General features: G+C 38.6%; 1 protein-coding gene across 5 annotated transcripts in view; it reads right to left on the reverse strand.

The window, feature by feature from the left end:
* The window catches only part of LOC132394100 (terminal uridylyltransferase 7-like), a 61,936-nt gene that overhangs the window by 35,489 nt on the left and 6,192 nt on the right, over positions 1-20,255 (reverse strand). For all 5 annotated transcript variants that reach the window (XR_009512174.1, XM_059969846.1, XM_059969844.1 and 2 more), the window contains exons 2-8: positions 15,895-16,416; positions 11,510-11,658; positions 10,572-10,688; positions 8,806-8,983; positions 7,792-7,880; positions 4,393-4,444; positions 3,669-3,738 (exon numbers count right to left, since the gene is read on the reverse strand). Coding sequence is in view for 4 of the 5 variants with exons in the window: in XM_059969846.1 (XP_059825829.1) it covers positions 3,669-3,738; positions 4,393-4,444; positions 7,792-7,880; positions 8,806-8,983; positions 10,572-10,688; positions 11,510-11,658; positions 15,895-16,393 (1,154 nt within the window). In the remaining variant the exon portion in view is untranslated. The remainder of the gene's footprint in view (positions 1-3,668; positions 3,739-4,392; positions 4,445-7,791; positions 7,881-8,805; positions 8,984-10,571; positions 10,689-11,509; positions 11,659-15,894; positions 16,417-20,255) is intronic.

Consider the following 20,255-nt stretch of genomic DNA (forward strand, 5'->3'; position numbering starts at 1 on the left):
GCTGAGTTCCTCCACCATTTTGTGTGTGTTGCTTGGATTGCCAGCATCTGCAGATTTTCTCTTGTTTGCGATTGGAATACCCCTGATTCTGTTCGCTATATTCTGCATATAACAGACATTAGAATATTGACATCATAAAGACATCAATATTTCAGAAACACTTTGCCTTGCACAATTTGCCTGTTGCAGTTGCAGACTGATAAGGGAATTTTGTAACAGGCCATTCAACGAAATTGTGATCTATCCATGAATAAAGAGTATCAATACAATTTGCAATTCTACTGAATCTGAGAGTCTTACTGGGATAGTGATCCTGACTGACATACGTGCCCTTGTAAACACTTGGCACAGGGGCACATCCAATTGGTAATATCTTTTAAGTGACAGCTCTCTGCAATTAGGATTTAAGACTGATGCTTGCTTGCAAGTCAATTTGAAGCAATTAGGATTATTAACATGCAGAATCCCCAGCAAAAAGTCAATGACCTTCACAAAGGATGATTTTATTTAATACAAGAAAGGTATCCATTCTGTTTTACAACAGAAAGGGATACAACTACAGAAGCATAATATCTATACAGAGTAGTATTTCTTGATGCAGTTAATGTTGTAATTCAATAGATAACTAGTCTCCTTATATCTTTGTTTGATAATGTTAAGGTCACATATACTCTATCGTAGTCCACAGGCATTCAGCCATCGATTCTACTCCATCATTCAATCAGGGCTGATTCATTTTCCCTCTCAACCCCATTCACCTACTTTCTACCTGCAACCTTTGAGCCCCTGACTAATCAAGAACCTATCAACCTCCACTTTAAATATACCCAATGACTCAGCCTCCTCAGTTGTCTATGGAAATGGATTCCACAGATTCACCACACTGTGGATAAAGAAATTCTTCCTCATCTCTTTTGTAACATGATGTTCTTCAATTCTGAGGCTGTGCCCTCAGGTCCTAGATTCACTGCAATTGGACAACCTCTGCATATCCAGTCTATCTAGGCCTTTCAATATTCAATAGGTTTCAATGAGATCCATCTCTCCTCTCCCACCAAATGTCTATAGTATAGTGGTTCCCAGCCAATACCATTAAGTAAGGGGTCCATGGACTCCAGGTTGTACTCACTATAGTATTGTTTCTGTACTATAGTGAGTGCAGGGCCAGAGCCATTAAACACCCCTCATATATTAAACTTTTCATTCTTGTGCAGCTCCCCTGAACCCTCTCCAATGCCAGAACATCCTTTCTAAGGATATGGGGCCAAAATCTGCTCACAATATTCCAGATGTAGTCTAACTTCATCACCATTATGTGCCATGTTGTATTACCTGGCCGATCATGGCCTATCCATGACCATGATTGCTCTTGACAAATTTTTCTACAGAAGTGGTTTGCCAGTGCCTTCTTCTGTGCCGTGTCTTTACAAGACGGGTGACCCCAGCCATTATCAATACTCAGAGATAGTCTGTCTGGCATCAATATAACCAGGACGTGATCTGCACCAGCTACTCATGACTGCTACTAGCTGCTCCCATGACTTCATGTGACCCTGATTAGGGGGCTAAGTAGGTAAATCATCTTGCCCACGGGAGACCTGCAGGTTAGCAGAGGGAAGAAGCACCTTACACCTTCTTTGGTAGAGACACATCTCCATACCACCACTTAACTAATGCCTTATAAAGCCTCCAGCATTTGATTCTTGCTCTTACCTTCTCATGAAATGAATGCTAACACTGTATTTGCCTTCCTTACTACCGATTCAACCTACAAGTTGACCTTCAGGGGATCTTGCACCCAGAATCCCAAAAGTAATTGCATTGCCGATTACTAAATTCAATACCCATTTTGAAAAATAGTCAACACCTTTATTCCTTCTATCAAAGTGCATTTTGATACTATTTTCTACTATTATTCCATCTCCTAATCTGTCCAAGACCTTCTGCAGACCCCCTGCTTCCTCAACACTACCTGCCTCTCCACCAATCTTTTATCATCTACAAATCTGGCCTCAAAGTCATCAATTCTATCATTCATATGATTAACATTAAGATGAAAAGGACCTTATCTACTCTTTGTCTCCTGCCAGTCAGCCAGTCTTTTACCTATACGAGAGAAAATCTGCATTTGCTAGAAATCCATGATGCTGCCTGGCCTGTTCAGTTCCTCTAGCATTTGCTTTGCTTTTATCCATACAAGTCTTTCCTGTAACACCAGGGGCTCCTATCTTGTTTAGCAGCCTCATGTGCAGCACCTTGAAAAAGGCCTTTTAAAAATAAAAGCAAGCAACATCCACTGACTCGCTTTTGTCTATCCCACCTGTTATTTTTTCAAAGAATTCCAACAGATTTGTCAGGAAAGATTTCTCCTTAAGGAAAACATGCTCACTTCAACCCATTTTATCATGTGTCACCAACTTCCCCGAAACCTCATCCTTAATAAAGGACTCTAACATCTTGCCAACTACTAGGCTAACTTGTCTCTAATTTCCTGTCTTTTGCCTTTCTTCCTTCTTATAGGGTGGAGTGGTATCTGCAATTTTCCAGTGCTCTGAAACCCTTCTAGGTTCTAATGAATTTTGAAAGATTGCTGCTAATGCCTCCACAATTTCTTCAGCATTCACACTTCCCAAGAACACACAAAGATATACTCTAGCTCAATGGAAAGGAGTTTGCTTATCAGCAGGGCTGATAATTTACTGTCTGAAATCCTCAAAACATTTGGTTAGTCCTGGAAGGGTCTCGGCCCAAAACGTCGACAGTGCTTCTCCCTATAGATGCTGCCTAGCCTGCTGTGTTCTACCAGCATTTTGTGTGTGTTGTTGTTTAAAATTTAAAACAGCCTTTTACTGAAAAATATAAAAATTGACATTTATTGCTAAAAGCATGACAATTTTTTAATGTTTCTACTTTCTTGTATGACACTTCAAAAGAACAAAGATTCACAGGTATAATATCTCAAAAGATCAACACATATGTCACAGATTTTGATTCTCCACTGTAAAGGAAACTGAGAAAGTGCACATCAACTTATTAAACAGCTACTATTAAGCTAAATAAGTTTATAACAATGCAGGAAAATCATTAACACTAATAAATTGTAAATTTGTACAAGTGAAGGAAATTACATTGAATTTAAAAAGGTTATGTTCATAAACAAAAATGAATCAAAATCAACTGGAATATTTCTTTTAATCCCATGAAATATTGCAACGAATGCAAGAGTGTGGATTTTTATATCTGTTTAAATTGCAAGCATAAATATACTGTATTAAGACTGGTACCGGTTAAGGGAAATAATGCAGCCGTGTGCTTTTATCCCCTCTCCTATCAGTTAATTGCTTATCATGTGCTGTGACATTTAATCATGAACAAGAGAAGAAATTATGTACTGTCACTGATCGTGAGTCTTCCTACGTATCAGCTCAAAATTTATAAGTTTCTATGTTAAACCCTCATTTCAGAGGGCAGGGGGAGAGGATGGGGGTAAAAAAGGATTAAATACACCAAAATGTTAAAAGGAAATGAAGTTAGCTTAATATTTGATATGTTGAAAAATATTCAGATTAACTAGCAAACAATGGTTGTTTCATCTTTTATAAAAATCTCAATGCACGTTACATATGGTAATTACTGTACATTCAGCTGAAGAAAAAGTACCAACGTACCTTTGCTTGTCTCTGCATAGTATGACAGGCACTCTGGCATGGAACTCCGCCTCAACATCAATGAAAGAAACTGAATAAATTTGGGAAGAGCAAAAAAATCTATTTAACAATTCTTCTGTCTATTATTACTATTCTTTCTGCTCATCATTGGAAGCGATGGGGTTAGAAGGATTGGCTCAGAGGGTTAATACTTTTGAATCAAGCCACAACTAAACTAATCTGAACAGCTCAGGGCTGTACAGGTACAGGTATCCCCCGCTTTTTGAAAGTTCGCTTTACGCCACTTCACCTTCACGAAAGACCTACATTAGCACCTGATTGGAACAGAAAGAAATCCGAAGAAGATTTTTGGTTTTACGAAAAAGGGCAAAAAGCGAAAATAGCATTCAGCGTTTGTTTTGCAGCGAACCATTATAGAGGCTGCGTGCACCCCGAGCAGCAAGAGTGGTGTCGCCAATTTTAATATCTGTTTGCTTTATTAATATTTTAATTAAATTTAAATTAAAATGTATTAATATTTTAATATTTTCATATTTTAATATCTGTCTGCTTTGAGGCAAAATGTGAGTAAAATCATTTCAAAAATTGAGATGCAAACTGACTGCATAATTGTAGTTACATTCTTGTATTACATGAGGCAACGTCTAGAATAAAGAGGGCCTTAAAGACAGTACAGGCTAATTATGCATGAAAAACTGAATCCCACATAATTTGAAAAACTTACTGCTATTCCTGAGGCTTTCCTGAACTTGCACCAGCACATCTGGTTGATTCATCTGAGGAACAAAAAAAATCTAACTTATGAAACAAATTCATTTATAATGTTTTCAAACAAACGCTACTTTCTTGTTTGTTTACATTATTTAAAAATTGTGCTATTACTCCAATTTTTAAAAACATCTGGCTGTTTGCAACTATAACTTTTATATGTGTTTGCAATATACTAGTCCTAAGGCAGTTGTAGCTACATATTAAATGTCTTCATTTTTTGTGAACTTTACAGGATTTAATCAAAACTATTCATTTTTTTTTAAAGTTATTCCAAAATTGTAGATGATCACAGCTTTTGTTTTTTTTATTTATATATATGTGTGTGCAGTTTGAATCCTGGCAGAACTGTTTTTAAGGGAGATTAAATATAGATTATAAATAGGTGTGTGGAGCAAGTGAGTGAATGTAAAATGTTTGACACAAGGCTAATACAGCTGCAACAACTAAGTCTTTTGTTGCATTTGTGCATATGCCAATAAACTCAACTTTGGAAAAACAAACAATCCCTGCTATCTATTAAACATATAGTGGTGCTAGAAAGTTTGTGAACCCTGTAGAATTTTCTCTATTTCTGCTTAAATATGACTTAAGATTATACTTGTTCATTTATTAAGAAAAACGTTCCAATATTACATGTATTTGTTGGAAAATGTACGAGTCTTTGTTTTCAGTACTCATGTGACCCCTTGTGTTGTTGTTCGTCCTTCAGAATCGAAGACGACCATGACTTCTGTCAGGTGGAGGGTTTGTGACTGTGATTCCGGAGGTGACTGGTGAAGCCAATCCAGGCCCTGAAAGCTCGCCCACATGTGGGACACATGAGGGTAGGTGCTGCAGTGGAAGTGGAGGTAGCTCGAGCCTTGCGCGCAGCGCGTTTCCTCTGAGCCGCTGCGGTGCGTCTGATTTTTGCTGCATACGCTCCTTTAGTGGTCCTGCTCCACCAGGTTGGGCGGTCCAGAGCAAGTGATTCCCAGCTACTGGGATTGATGTAGAGGTCTTTGAGGGACACTTTGAGGCAGTCTTTAAAACGTTTCTTCTGCCCTCCAACTGAGCGCTTGCTCTGGCTCAGCTCTCCATACAGCAGCTGTTTTGGTAGTCGACTATCAGACATCCTGCCGACATGGCCAGCCCATCTGGCTTGGGTTTTCTGTAGGAGGGTGTAGACGCTGTGGGTGCTAGCCCGCTCCAGGACCTCCGTGTCTGGAACTTTGCCCTGCCATCGTACGTGGAGAAGTCTGCGGAGGCAGCTCAAGTGGAAGTGATTGAGCTGTTTAGCGTGTCTGCTGTAGACAGTCCAGGTCTCGCTGGCATAGAGGAGGGTGGTGAGAACCACTGCTCAGTAGACCTTCAACTTGGTGGTAAGGCTGAGTCCTCTCCGCTCCCATACATTCTCACGGAGTCTCCCAAAGGCGGCACTGGCTTTGGCAATTCTTTTGCTGATCTCTGCATCAGATGATAGAGTACTGCCCAGATAAATAAGGCTGTCGACTGCCAGTAGCTTCTGCCCCTTTACTGAGATGTGTGGTTCCTGGTAGGGCTTTCCAGGTGTGAGCTAGTATATAACTTTGGTCTTTTTGGTGCTGATTGTAAGTTCAAAGTTGTCACAGGCTCGTGAGAAGCTGTGACACCTTGTACAGCAATAACTTCAACCAAACATTTCCAGTAACTGTTGATCAGTTCCACGCATTGGCTTGGAGAAATTTTAGGCCATTCCTCCTTTCAAAACTGCTTCAACTCTGAGATGTTGGTGGGTTTCCTTCCACGAACTGCTTGCTTCAGGTCCTTCCACAACATTTCTATAGGACTAACATCAGGACTTTGACTCGGCCATTCCAAAACACAACTTCTTTATAAACCATTCTGTGCTTTTGATTTATTCTTGTCTTTCAGATCATTGTCTTGTTACATTATTCAACTTCCATTAAGCTTCAGGTGATAGACAACTATCCAGACATTCTCCTATAAAAGGACTTGATACAATTTTGAATTCATTGTTCCCTCAACAATTGCATGCTGTCCAGGCCCTGCTGCAGCAAAGCAGTCCCAAACCATGATGCTCCTCTCACCATGCTTCACAGTTGAGATGAGGTATTGGTGTTGGTGTGCAGTGCCCTTTTTCCTCCAAACATAACAATGTGCATTTCTGCTAAAAAGTTCAACTTTTATCTCATCTGTCCACATATTGTCCAAGAAATGATGTACAACATCCAGGTGGTCTTTTGCTAACTTCAGACATGCAGGAAATGTTTTTTTTTGGAGAGCAGTGGTTTCCTCTGTCGTATCCTTCCATGAACTCCATTCTTCTTCAGTGTTTTTCCTTATAGTGGACACATGAACAGAGACTTGAGCAAGTTCTAGAGATTTCTGCAGGACTTTTGCTGTTACCCTTGGGTTCTTTTTCACCTCCTTCAGCATTGCACATTGTGTTCTTGGTGTCATCTTTGCAGATGCCCACTCCTAGGGAGAGTAGCAACAGTACTGAGCTTTCCCCATTTGTAGACAATTTCTCTTACTGTGGACTGATGAACACTTAGATCTTTAGAAATACTTTGGTAGCCTTTTCCAGCTTCTTGTATCTCTACAATTTTTCTTCCAAGGACTTCTGAAAGTTTTGATCTGTTTTGATCTGGGCATGGTGCACATAAACAGATCTTACTTGAAAAGAGCAGGTGTTTTGAGTAACCTAACTTTGAGTGTCTTTTTGATAGGGCAGGCACCTCTACAACAGACACCTCCAATCTCATCTCATTGACTGAAACACTTGACTCCAAATAGCTTTTGTAGAAGGCATTACTCCAGAAATTCACATTTTCCAACAAATATATGTAATATTGGATCATTTTTTCCTCAATGAATAAATGAACAAGTATAATGCTTTTGTGTTATTATTTATTTTTTTCTTTATCTGGTTTAATTAGGACTTACATGAAGATCTGATCACATTTTGGTCATATTTATGCAGAAATAGAGAAAATTCTACAGGGTTCACAAACTTTCTAGCACCATTGTATATGCTGTTAGACTCTGTAACTGAGATCAGAAGCCCATGTTTTGGTGACAAGGCAAGCCTGCCTTACAGAATCAGAAATTCACAAAATATATCAGATGAAGTGCAGATCTGAAATTGTGTGCATATTTTGCAAATGAAGAATTTAAGATTCAAACGGTTAAATACTAAGGAATGCTACTAATGTTATATTGTCCAAACTTTAACAGTTTACAGGTATTTAAAATCTGATTGTGCGTGTGTGTGTGTGTGTGTGTGTGTGTGTGTGTGTGTGCACGCACGCGTGTATAAGTGTGTGTGCGTGTATGTATAAGTTTTTTTCCCCCCAAATCTATAACAACTTACATGAGCTGGAAATTGAATATCAATGTTAAGGTCAGAATCTCTAAAGCCAAATCCTGTGCAAGAAGAGCCATAGAGTCTCAGTGAGCAGTCTGGATGATTAAAAAAAAAGAAACACCAATATATAAATATCATACAAATGTTTATTTAAAAGTACTATTACAATGTGAAATAAAATCAGTATTATGGTATATTCGTATAGAAAAGGATTTTATAGTAAGCCTGAAAAAAAAAATGTAAAACTGAAATTAGGTAACCTGTGCCCTTTTCACATTCACTGAGAACATGGGCTATTTTTAAGCTGTAACCTCATATCCCTTGAATCCACTAATATGTAAAAATCTACTGAACTCTTTATTGAATATATTCAGTGACTGAGCTTCCAAATGGCCATCTATAAATTCAGTAATTTGTGTGCAAACCTTACACCACCTTTCTTATCTTTCTACCAAAATGGATGACTACTTTTCTACATTATATTCCATGTTGTCACCCAATTACTGAGCTTATCACATGAAACCTTTCTGTATCCTCCTTACAAAATACACTTCATATCATTATGTTAGTAAATCAATGAACTTGGATAAATTAAACCCGGCCCTACCATCCATATTCATTGATACACAGACGTCCTAGTACCAATCGCTGTGATCTCGCTGGTCACAACTTCTCAATCACTGACTCAATGCCTGCTGACCAATCACCAATCTTCAACTTCACTATATTGCCCCAAGTAACATGCTTTATAATTTTGCTAAGTGACACCTTAAAGGCATTTTGAAAGTTCAGATACTCAACATCATGTCAACATTATATACTTTGTTGGCTACAACCTCAAAAAAACTAAGACTTTTCAGACATGAGTTTTTTTTTCCAAGTGCCCTGATACCAATTCCTTAACAAATATTCCAGCAATTTCCCTTCTGCTAATGTCAGATCAGCTGATCAACAATTTCTCTTTCCTACTAAAGAAAAGCCCCAAGTAACAAAACATCTTTTTCTAGAAAAATACTGTACCTGGCAATAAATGCTGCAGAACACTTTCCATTTTTCTTGTAATTTCATGTCTCTTTTTCACATCATCTTCAGTTAGACCATTCGCCTGAACAACCTCATCAATGGCAGCTTCAATTGCTTTGATTTGTGAGGGACTTGGACGTGGAATAGAAGCGAGCGTATTTTTTTCTTCAAAATCCTAACAGCAAAAACTCCAAATTAACTTACAAAATTTTAATTATTCCAAATGCCATGTTACCTTCTCTTTATTCAAGAACCTTTCAGAATGACTTCTTAAAATGATTCATATTTTAAATAAACTTTTAACTTCCAATAATTTTATTATACTGAGCTAGTTTTCTTTTTATTTATAATTTTTTTTCAGGCTAATAGGCTTCCTGGTAAAGACTGCATTTATTGTCTACCCCTAGTTATCTTTGGGAAGATTACAGTGAGCCACCTTCTTGAACAGCTGCAATTCTCCTGGTTAAGGTGCTCCTATAAAAATTCCAAGTAGGTAACAAGTTCCAGAAAACACAATGAAGGAACAATGCAGTTGCGTGTCAACAAAGTATGCAAATTGGAGGAGAATCTGCAGGTTTTAGTATTCCCATGTGCATGTTGCCCTTGTCCTTTTTAGTGGTAAAGGTCGAAACGTGGGAGATGCTGTCAGTGTAGCCAAGGTAAGTAACTGAAATGTATTTTGTATGTGGTATGCCACAGCAACGGTGTATCAGCAGCAGCACAATAACATGTAAGATGGTGAACTTCATGCCAATCAAGCATCTGAAATCTTTTCAGAGCCACACTCTTGCAGGCAAATGGTGAATATTCCATTATAATCATGCTTTGTTGATGCTATTAGGAGGCAAATCACTTGTGGAAGATATCCAGCATGACCTACTTGCTTTTGTATCTCATACCTTCAACTAAAGCATAAGCATACACACGTTGATACCAAATTCCCTTTACTTGTGATCCTTTTTCTCCCTCTCTTGCTAGTTTTTACTGCAAGGGAATTTACAGGCATATTGGTGGTTAATGATCCACTTTATTTTTAAAAGAACCACTTTAAAGATTTCAATTATGTAATAGCAGTATTCAATGGGTATATTGAAACTGAAATTATAGAACAGCCTTACTTATGCTGCCATAATCCAATTTAAAAATGTCATCTTGTACCTCCCATCATTCTTATTGCCTCCACACATAATCCACCAGTAACAAGAAGTTATTTTTCTTTACTCTATATGCCCTTTACTCTATAGCAATGATTAGGTATTATCATAGGTAGAGTGGATGTGAAGAGGATGTTTCCTTTAGTAGGGAAGTCTAGGACCAACCACAAAATAGAGGGGTGTCCGTATGAACGGACATGAGCAGGAAATTCTTTAGACATCTGTGGAATTCATTGCCACAGGCAGCTGTGGAGGCCAGGTTACTGGGTGCATTTAAAGCAGAGGTTGACATGTTCTTGATTAGGGACGGCATGAAAGGTTACGGGGAAAAGGCAGGAGAATGGGGTTGTGAGGAAGATTGACCAGCCATGATGAAATGGCAGATTAACTCGATGGGCCGAACGGTCTACTTCTGCTCCATGGCTAATGGTCTATTATGTTTATTATGGTTAACTTTATCACAATACAATGCTGCTAATGTGTTTTCCTTGAAAATATTTTAGTAATAACCCTATGATTCATAAAACAGTTTTCTAACTCACTCCCACTTCCAGTTGTATGCCGTAAATATCCAAGTAGGCAACAAAATATAAATCAGCATGGACTCACCTTCAGGCACTTCTTGTGTCTTTTCTCCTTAATGTGTTTATAGCCAGATGACACAGATTCGATCAACACACTACAAAGTTTGCATTCGTACTTTGCAGTTGGACAACTTCGGACCCGCTGGAAAACAAAAAGACTTAAAAATAAGAAAAGATACAGCAGTCTGTATCAAACTGGGACTGCAAAGAATTTCAACCGACCAATTCTGGATGGGCTAGCTTAATATACTTAATGTACAGATATTAATGTGATAATTAATATCCCTGGGACCTGGGACCAATGAGCTGTGCTGGAAAACTTTCAAAGAGGTGGCTACAGAGAGAGCTGAGGCTCTAGCAGTCATCTTCCAAAGTTCCACAGCTTCTACAACAGTTCCCAAAGTGGAATGCAGCATATTGAATGCCACCATTTAAAAGGCAGAGAAAAAGTATAGGGTATACATCAGTAAGAAAAGAGTGGTAGGGAAAATGCTAGAATCAATTATGTTAGTGATAACAAAGCAATTGGAAAACACTAATAGAATTGGGGAGAATCAATAGATTTAAGAAACATCATATTTGACAAATCTGAAATGAGTGTTATTTGAGGCTATAATTATCACATTAATAGTTGATATGATGTATTTAGACAAAGAATGCCATCAATGAAGAAGCATACAAGAATTTATTGAACAGAATTTGAGCATTTGGAATTGGGAGCAACATCCTGATGTGATTTGAGAAACAGCTAATGAACAGGAAACAGATCATAGGAATAAAAAAATCTTTTTTGGGTTGGGGTGTAGATGAGAAGGCATACAGAATTGCTCTGTTCCACCTGGCTTGAGACTATATATTTCTTATATATCACTACTTAAAACAGCATCTTTGCTTAACCAAAATTCCAATATTTTAAGTATATTAATTCCATCATACAATCTACAAAAATAGCCATCATTGTACCTTTTCGAACCTGAAGATCAAATCTTCTTTGAGCCTTTCTTCGGCCAGATTTAGTTGAGCTTCTTTTGTTAATTTGGATTCATCGATAACTGACGTTTTAGAGTTTTGCATTTGTTCATTTCTTTTCATTCTCTTTAATTTCTTTTGGCCTTCAAATAAATATAGACTTTAATCATTCTCATTGTATTGAGGTAGCTTACATGGTTATAAATAACTAGAACACAGACCACAAGATGTAAAATTAGGTCATTCGGCCCAACGAGTCTGCCCCACCAACTATTTTCCCTCTTAACCCCATTCTACCTTCTCCTTGTAACCTTAGACACCCTTGTTAATCAAAACCTACCAACCACTGCTTTAAATATACCCAATGACTTGTCTCCAAAGCTTTCTGCGGCAATGATGATTTCCAGAGATTCACCACCCTCTGACTAAAGAAATTCCTCATCTCTGTCCTAAAGGGAAATACTTCTACTCTTAGGCAGTGCCTTCTGATCCAGAACTCTCTCACTATTGGGAACATTCTCTACTTGTCCACTCTAACCAGACTTTTCAATATTTGGTGAGTTCTAATAAGATTCCCCCTCATTCTTCTAGATACCAGAAACTATAGGCTCCGAGCCAGTAGACAATCCTCATATAATAAGCCTTTCATTCCTGGCATCAATCTAGTAAATCCCCATGGACCTTCTCCAATGTCAGCATATCCTTCTTTAGATATGGGGTCTAAAACTGCTCAAAATACTCCATATGTGGTCGATAATGTCTTATAAAGCCTCAGCATTACATCATTGCTTTTATATTCTAGTCCTCTCAAAACAAATGATAACAATGCATTTGCCTTCCTTACTATTGACTCAAACTGCAAGTTAACCTTTAGAGAATACTTCACCAGGACTTTGAAATAGTACCTTTGCATCTCCAATTTCTGAAATTTTCTCCCCGCTTAGAAAATATCTTTGTCTTTATTCCTTCTAACAAAGTGTAAGACCAGACTTCCCTATGCAGTATTCTATTGGCTACTTCTTTTCCTAGTCTCCTAATCTATCCAAGCCCTTCTCCATACCTCCTGCTTCCTCAATGCTACCTGCCTCTCCACCTACCTTTGTATCATATGCAAACTTGGCCAGAAAGTCAATTCCATCATCTAGATCACTGACATATAACATGAAAAGTAGACGACCCAAAACAGACCCGTGCAGAACACCACTACTCACCGACAGCCAACCAGAAAAAGACTGGTTTACTCCCATGCTTTAGTTTCTGCCAGTCAATAATCTTTCCTGCAACACCATGGGGTTTTATCCTGTTCAGCAGCCTCATGTGTGCCACTTGGTCAAAAGACTTCTCAAAATCCAAGTAAACAACACCCACTGGCTCTCCTTTGTCTATCCTGCCTGGTATTTCCTCAAAGAAATCAACAGATTTCTGTCAAGATTTCACCCTTCAAGAAGCCATGTTGTTCTTGGTCCATTTTAACATGCGCTTCCAGGTACCCTGAAACGGCATCCTTAATGGACTCTTAACAACCACTGAAGTCAGGCTAACTGGCCTATAATTTCCTTTCTTTTGCCTCTCTCCCTGCCTCCCTCAGTGACATTTGCGACTTTCCAGTTCATTGGAACCAATCCAGATCAAATAACTCTTGAAAGGTCACTACTAATGCCTTCACAATCTCTCCAACTACCTCATTCTGAACCCTAGGGTGCTATCTATCTTGCCCAGGTGACTTATCTATCTTCAGATCTTTCAAAGCACTACACAGGGTTGATCAGCATGTTGCACAGGTTCCAAATCTGTCACTAATGTTGTAGTTAACAAGTTCAGTTTGAAAATATGCTATTAATTGTGACTCAGTGATCAAGGTCTGTACCTGCTGCTGGAAGCTACGGTACAGCAAGATGCAGACGGCCGCCAGACATGGAGAAGTGCTTGCCTGGTTGACAAGTTGACCACATTTTAATAGCTTCTATGCAACACATGAAGCTGGAATCTACAAGCTTTTCCATTGGACAAAGTTCCTAACATTCCAAGATCCTGCAGGGTAAATATTTCTCAGCACAACTGGACCACTAAGTGGCAAGCAGCCTCTACCCAAGTGAGAGCTCTGCCTCTGCCAAGTCTCTGACTCACTCCTGTTCTCCTGGGTGAGAAGTGTCAGGCAAATTAATTTGGTTAACAATGCCAAAAAAGTTGTTCACTCAAAAAGAAAATAATGGAATTTTTTTTAAACTCTTAAAGCATTTTTCAAATTGTCATTTCCTTCCAGATGACTGAAATGTAAACCAATGTGATATTTCTCATCTCTCTCCTCCTTAGAGTGGGGGCTGGACTCAAAAAAAATTATTCATGAAACCTTTCCAAGTCAACTGCTTTTGAAACAAAGAAAGCTACATCATCAGGATATTTCTGTCAGGCGTTCAATAGGCCTATCACCAGACAGCAAACAGAACATGTTGCAACTCTAAACTACCAGGAAGTTGTCGGCAGAATTCCAGTCAGATAATCTAGTCAAATGGAATGGGCAACAGCTTTCTGGGCAAGGGAAACATGCAAAAAAAAATATGGAGCAAGATTTGTAGCGCAGTAATCTTAACAGCCATACAATAACAAATCCTATTGCTATTAATGTGAGCATCAAATTTGGAAGTGACCACTCAAGCCATGTCAAAATAAGACTTACTGCCAAAGCACTTAAATGAAAAATCAAATACTACTAAAGCTTCATGAACTGAGTAGGTTTTGCTGCAATGATTTAAAGCACATTGTTATAAATGTACCACAGCTCTGAGGGGCCGAAGGTTTCGGGGTAGCCCCCTCCTTTGTGAGAATCGCAAGATCACTATTGAGTCCGTTCAGGAGACCCAGGAAATGACAGAAAGACATGCAGAATTCACAAAGATTGGAATGTGACCTGGCCTCCGAGAGGCAGACCCATTGATACTGGCTATTGTCTCTTGGAACCGGACTTGTGTATTGCATCCTGTACAATGCATCGAAGCCCCCAGGCAATGCACCGAGGGGGAGGTTGGTGGAGAGATTGCATCATCTCAACCTGATTGACATCTGAGACCCTGTGAGTCAGGATAAAAGAGGGTCTGTGGGAACAGCCCCTCAGACGCACCAGAAGAAACGCTAGTGATCCAGTAATAGCGGAAGCGGGTGGGTGAGGCCACGTGCTTTCGGTTCCATTTGCCCCAGAACCAGTGTCCTTTACCACGGAAGAATGGCTTTTAGCTAACAACGGGGAAACCAACTCCCAATGACTCTCGAAGGACTGACATCATAAAAGGACTGGGCAAGTTTTAACCTGTCTTTCTCTTAAACCAAAACGCTGCAGCTTGAACGAACTAACAGTGACTTTGATATTTCCATCGGACAATACATTATCCCCTAGACAACGATAGAGCTATTTCTTATTGATTATTATTATACCTGCACTTTTAGATTTAGTATTGATGACATATATTAGCTGTATGTTTGCATTGATATTATTTTGTGTATTTTTATCAATAAATACTGTTAAAATAGTACCATCAGACTTCAACGGACCTCTCTATCTTTGCTGGTAAGTGACCCAGTTACGGGGTTCTTAACAACATGAAGTACAAATGTGGATGGATTTTTAAAGACATGGACAACAATGAGAGAGCTGATTGAATACTGGAACACTCACACTCAGAAATGGGAGGAGTCCAAATGTCACAGAGGGTGTTATATCTTTAGGGATAGGGATTAGAGTTATAGGGATAAAGGTAAGTGAGAATTATACATACATGTGCTCTTTAACTGATAGTCAGTGCCGATGAGCAGTTACACGTTTGAACGGTTAGTAAAAACAAATATTTTTCAAAGACAACACTGAAAGAGGCACATATAACAGACAAACATAACTCTGTCCCTATAAAAGTGTCACCTTTTTCAGATGTTTTCAATGCATTACCCCTCTAGGCCAATCTCTCTATCCTATTTTGTCCTCTTCATCATACATGATGTTTACTGTTCCATCATTAATGGTCATAACTCTGTCAAGTTTCTTTTCTCCTTTAAGACCAGCTTTTCTCGCCAAACTCCTAATCATCTACTCTTGATAGCTGCTTAAAATATGGATCCCTGTTAAGGAAAATGTAGTAAAATCAATAACTAGAAAGTGTAGATTTAAAGTTATGGGAAAAGAAACCAAGGGAGATAGAAAATATTTTTAAAACATCTAATCTATTCAATTGTATTCTTCAATGGGAAATTATTAACTTAAATTAACAATTGAGGGATAGTATGAAAGAGGAAATCAATCCAAATGGTGACTCTTAAAAAGAAATGGAGCAGTTTAAACTGGACAATTAGGTCTCTATGACTTAACAAAAATTATCCATAAATTTACATACCTTCTGTTTGTTTTCCAAATAGTTCATTATTTATATATTCCTTCTGTAGCTGTCTTCGAGTGTGCCGGACTTTACTGCCATTACTTTGAGACCTGGTCCATTCTGTTTTACCGTGCTCTGTGCCTTTAGGCAGAGGCTTATTTTTCAACTCAGAAGCATTCACCTTCTCTTTCCTCTCCTTCTGAACTACCGAACCCTGTTCCACATCACATACCCACTTCTTACTTTTTTCCTTGCGCCTATCTTTGGACCTAGTCCCCGGGCTGTAACCAGCTCCCGTGAGTGCATTTGAATTATTTGTGAAGACTCGAGCATATTTCTTTGTACTAGGACCATTGCTCTCCCTTTGCTTTTGGCTTTCTGTCTTTTTGCTAAAATGCTTTGAGTGGCTTCCAGGTGCAAAATGATTTTCTTGGTGCACAGTATTCCTCCAATTAGTTTCTTCTTTGCCAATGACCAGCTCCTTGTTCCTTTTGGGAAAATTGGGCTTTTCTTCCATTTCACTTCATTAAGTGCAGGAGCCTATAAATGAAGAAAGGAAATAAAAGCAGTTTTCTGTAGCATTAACTTGTACAGTAGCTTCTAGAGTAATTGATAGTAAGCAATTCTCACAGCAGAGCCGTTGAAAACTTGAAGCCTTTAGAAGTCCTCAACAAAGACCGATCACAATTAAAGACTGCCCAAATTTTTTCTCTCTCTAGTTAGCCTGCTGATATCAATTGTGAAACAAACCTTTTACAAATCACATAAATTCAAACGTAATTTGTAAAAGGTATCAAAAATTTGATAGGTTCTTGATTAATAAGAGCAAAGGTTACAGGAAGAAGGCAGGAGAATGGGGTCGAGGGGGAAAATAAATCATCCATAATCAAACAGCAGAGAAGACTCAGTAGGCCAAATGGCCTAATTTTGCTGGTCTTACATATTACATATAATGATGGAACTTTATACTTGGAACATTATTCATTCCCTTAAACCAAAATCACAGAGCTGACAGCTTTGTGGAAGGTCAGGTAGTGTCGAGGAAGCAGGTCTGTCAAAGGACTTGGACAAATTAGGAGAATGGGCAAAAGATACAGATGGGATTCATGTAGGAAAGGGCATGGTCATGCAATTTAGTAGAAGGAATACAGGTGTAGACTATTTTCTAAACAGAGCGAATTCAAAAACAGAGGTGTCAAGTGACTTAGCGCAGGGTTCCCTAAAAGTTAAGGAAGACAAATGTACTGCTAACTTTCATCTTGAGGACTAGAATACAAAAGTAAGGATGTATTACTGAGGCTTTATAAGGCATTGGTCAGATCACATTTGGAATATTGTGAGCAGTATTGGGCCCTACATCTAAGAAAGGATGTGCTGGCATTGGAGATGATCCAGAGGAGAAGACGTTGATAAGAATGATACCAGGAATGAAAGGGTTAATAACACTTGCTGGCTCTGGGCCTATATTCACAGGAGTCTGAAAGAATCGGGTGAGATCTCACTGAAAAGTACCAAATACTGAAAGGCTTAGACTGGTGCAGAACAGTGGGAGAGTCTAGGTCCAGAGGACAGTTTCAGAATACAGGGGTGTCCGTCTAAAACAGCGATGAGGAGTAATTTCTTTAGCCCGAGGGTAGTGAAGTTGTTGAAATCATTGCCACAGATGGCTTGAATGCCAAGTATTTGGGCATATTTAAAGTGCAGTATGATAGTTTCTTGATTAGTAAGGGTATCAAAGGCTATGGGGTGAAGATAGGAGAATGGGGTTGAGAATGAAAATAAATAAGGCATGATCGAATGACTCAATGGCTTGAATGGCCTAATTCTGCTCTACATTTCAAATTTAATGAACATAATAAATTTTAACGATGACTGACCTTTATTGCAATATACTAGGAACATGGGAAATCCAAGTTATTCATTTCCTTCAACTTTTCACACCGTTCACTTAAATTATAGCAGATCTGCATTTTAACTTCAGTTATCTGCCTTAGTTTCACAATATATAAGCTCTATAAATATCTATCTAGTTTACAAATTTCTCTATTTTTCGATTCTCTTAGAACTTTAGGAAAATGTTCTGGGTATTTACCACACTAAGGCCACATCCACACTACGCCAGATAAATCCGTAACCGAAGCTTTTTCTCTTCGTTTTTACCCTCCGTCCACACTAAAACAGTGTTTTCGTCTCCTGAAACCGAAGTTTTTCAAAAACGCTTTCCAAGGTGGATATTTTTAAAAACACTGCTCGGGCAGATCAGTGTGGACGGGGTAATTGGAGACTTCTGAAAACGTTATCGGACTGCAGCACGCTATTTCATTGTTTTCTTGAATGCAACCTAACAATTTCAGAACAGACGGCAACCAGACTGAAGCCAGTAGAGTTAGAAATGTACTCACCAAATACTTTGACCCATAACTTACTGAATAAATAAGTATACTGTACTCACTTTGTCGTTTTCTGCCCTTACTCGTATGAAGGTGGATTACCTATTTATGCAAGTACTTCTCTGACAATAGATGTGTAACAGCCTAATGTAATATTGTATGGAAATACAAGATAACACTGTTGCAGACATGTGTTATACATTTAACAAGGTGTTTTATTAATGCAACAGAGTTAGTCAGTTTTTCAATGTTCGTCGTCAGCCGGGTCAATCTCTCCGTGAACTCCCTGTCAGTTGCTGCTGTATGCTCCAGCATTTGTTTTTTTTAGTTTTAAGTTCTTCTGCGCGAGAGCCAACAGCTGTCTGTCGTTTTAAGTTTTTCTAGTCTGTAACTACACAAACGCACACTTTTACGGCGAGATTCAACACCAAACATGTCGCTTGTTTTCAGTAGATGTGTCCTGCACATGCCCAGTAGGAGGAGATTCGCTGAAATCTCCGTTTCCGTGTGGATAGAGATATTTTCAAAAGCACATAGTGTGGACGCCTATCATTTTTACGCGAAACTGGCGTTTTCAAAATTATCCGGTCAAGTGTGGATGTAGCCTTAATGAAAATACACTTCCAAACATCATCCATAAATAGTTTACTCTATCCTACCAACTGTCTTTGTTTCTATTTCTCTAGTTTTTACTTCAATGTTATCTCAATCTTTTCAGCTTTTCCTGCTATCTTCAGACTAATTTAAATACAGCCCACACATTTCTATTTCAGCACATTTTTAAAGTATTCTATTTTCGTTAAATTACTTTGTCTCTCCTCATTCTTTCCACTGAAATGTATCACTTTATACTATTTTTTGAAGTTGATCAGCCATGTCCAAATTAACTGGGTGTGTTAATACTTACAATTTTTATCCCTTAAACCAAGTAAAAGGGAAAATGTACACTTCAGGCAAACACTTCAATTATATCACTTTTCTTTAAAGCATCGGCAAACACTTGTTCTCATTAATGATTTGCATTTGCAACTTCTCCTTAAGTCGGCAGTATATTCTACTTGATAACTTATCAATACAATTGTAATGACAGCACTAAAATCTATCATCCATCAGCCAACATTTTCTTTTTAACCTACATTAGAAAGCAAAAGCATGAGAATCATAGAAAAGTACAGCACAGAAAGAGGCCATTTGGCCCATTTAGTCCATGCAGAACCATTCAAACAGCCTACTTCCACTGACCTGTACTGGGACCATAGCCCTCCATACCCTTATTATCCATGTACCAATCCAAACTTCTCTTAGATGTTGAAATCGAGCTCACGTGCACCACTTGTGCTGGCAGTTTGTTCCACACTCTGAGTGAAGAAGTTTACCTCTCATGTTCCCCTTAAAATTTTCACCTTTCACCCTTAACCCATGACCTCTGGTTGTAGTCCCACCAAACCTTAGTATAAAACCTTTGCATTTACACTATCTATACTCATAATTTTGTACACCACTATCAAATATCCCCTAAACCTTTGAATTTCCAAGGAATAAAGTCCTAATCTATTCTATTTTTTTATATAATCCAGGTCCTTCAGACTTGGTAACATCCTTGAAAATTTTCTCAGTACTTCTTCAACCTTATTTACACATTTCCTATAGGTAAGTGACCAAACACTACACACAATACCCCAAATCAGACCTCACCAATGTCCTATACAACTTCAACATAACATCCCATCTCCTGTACTCAGTACTTTGATCTATGAAGGCCAATGTGCCAAAAGCTTTCTTTATGAACCCATTTACCAGTAATGCCACTTTCAATGAATAATGGACCTGGATTCCCAGACCCCTTTGTTCTACTGCACTCCTCATATTCGTTGTGTATGACCTACCCTCGTTTGTCCAACCAAAGTACAACACCTTGCACTTGTCTGCATTGAATTCCATCTGCCATTTTTCAGTCCACTTTTCCAGCTGATGCAGATTCTGCTGCAA

Source organism: Hypanus sabinus, chromosome 5, assembly GCF_030144855.1.
Source record: "Hypanus sabinus isolate sHypSab1 chromosome 5, sHypSab1.hap1, whole genome shotgun sequence".
Lineage (NCBI taxonomy): Eukaryota > Metazoa > Chordata > Chondrichthyes > Myliobatiformes > Dasyatidae > Hypanus > Hypanus sabinus.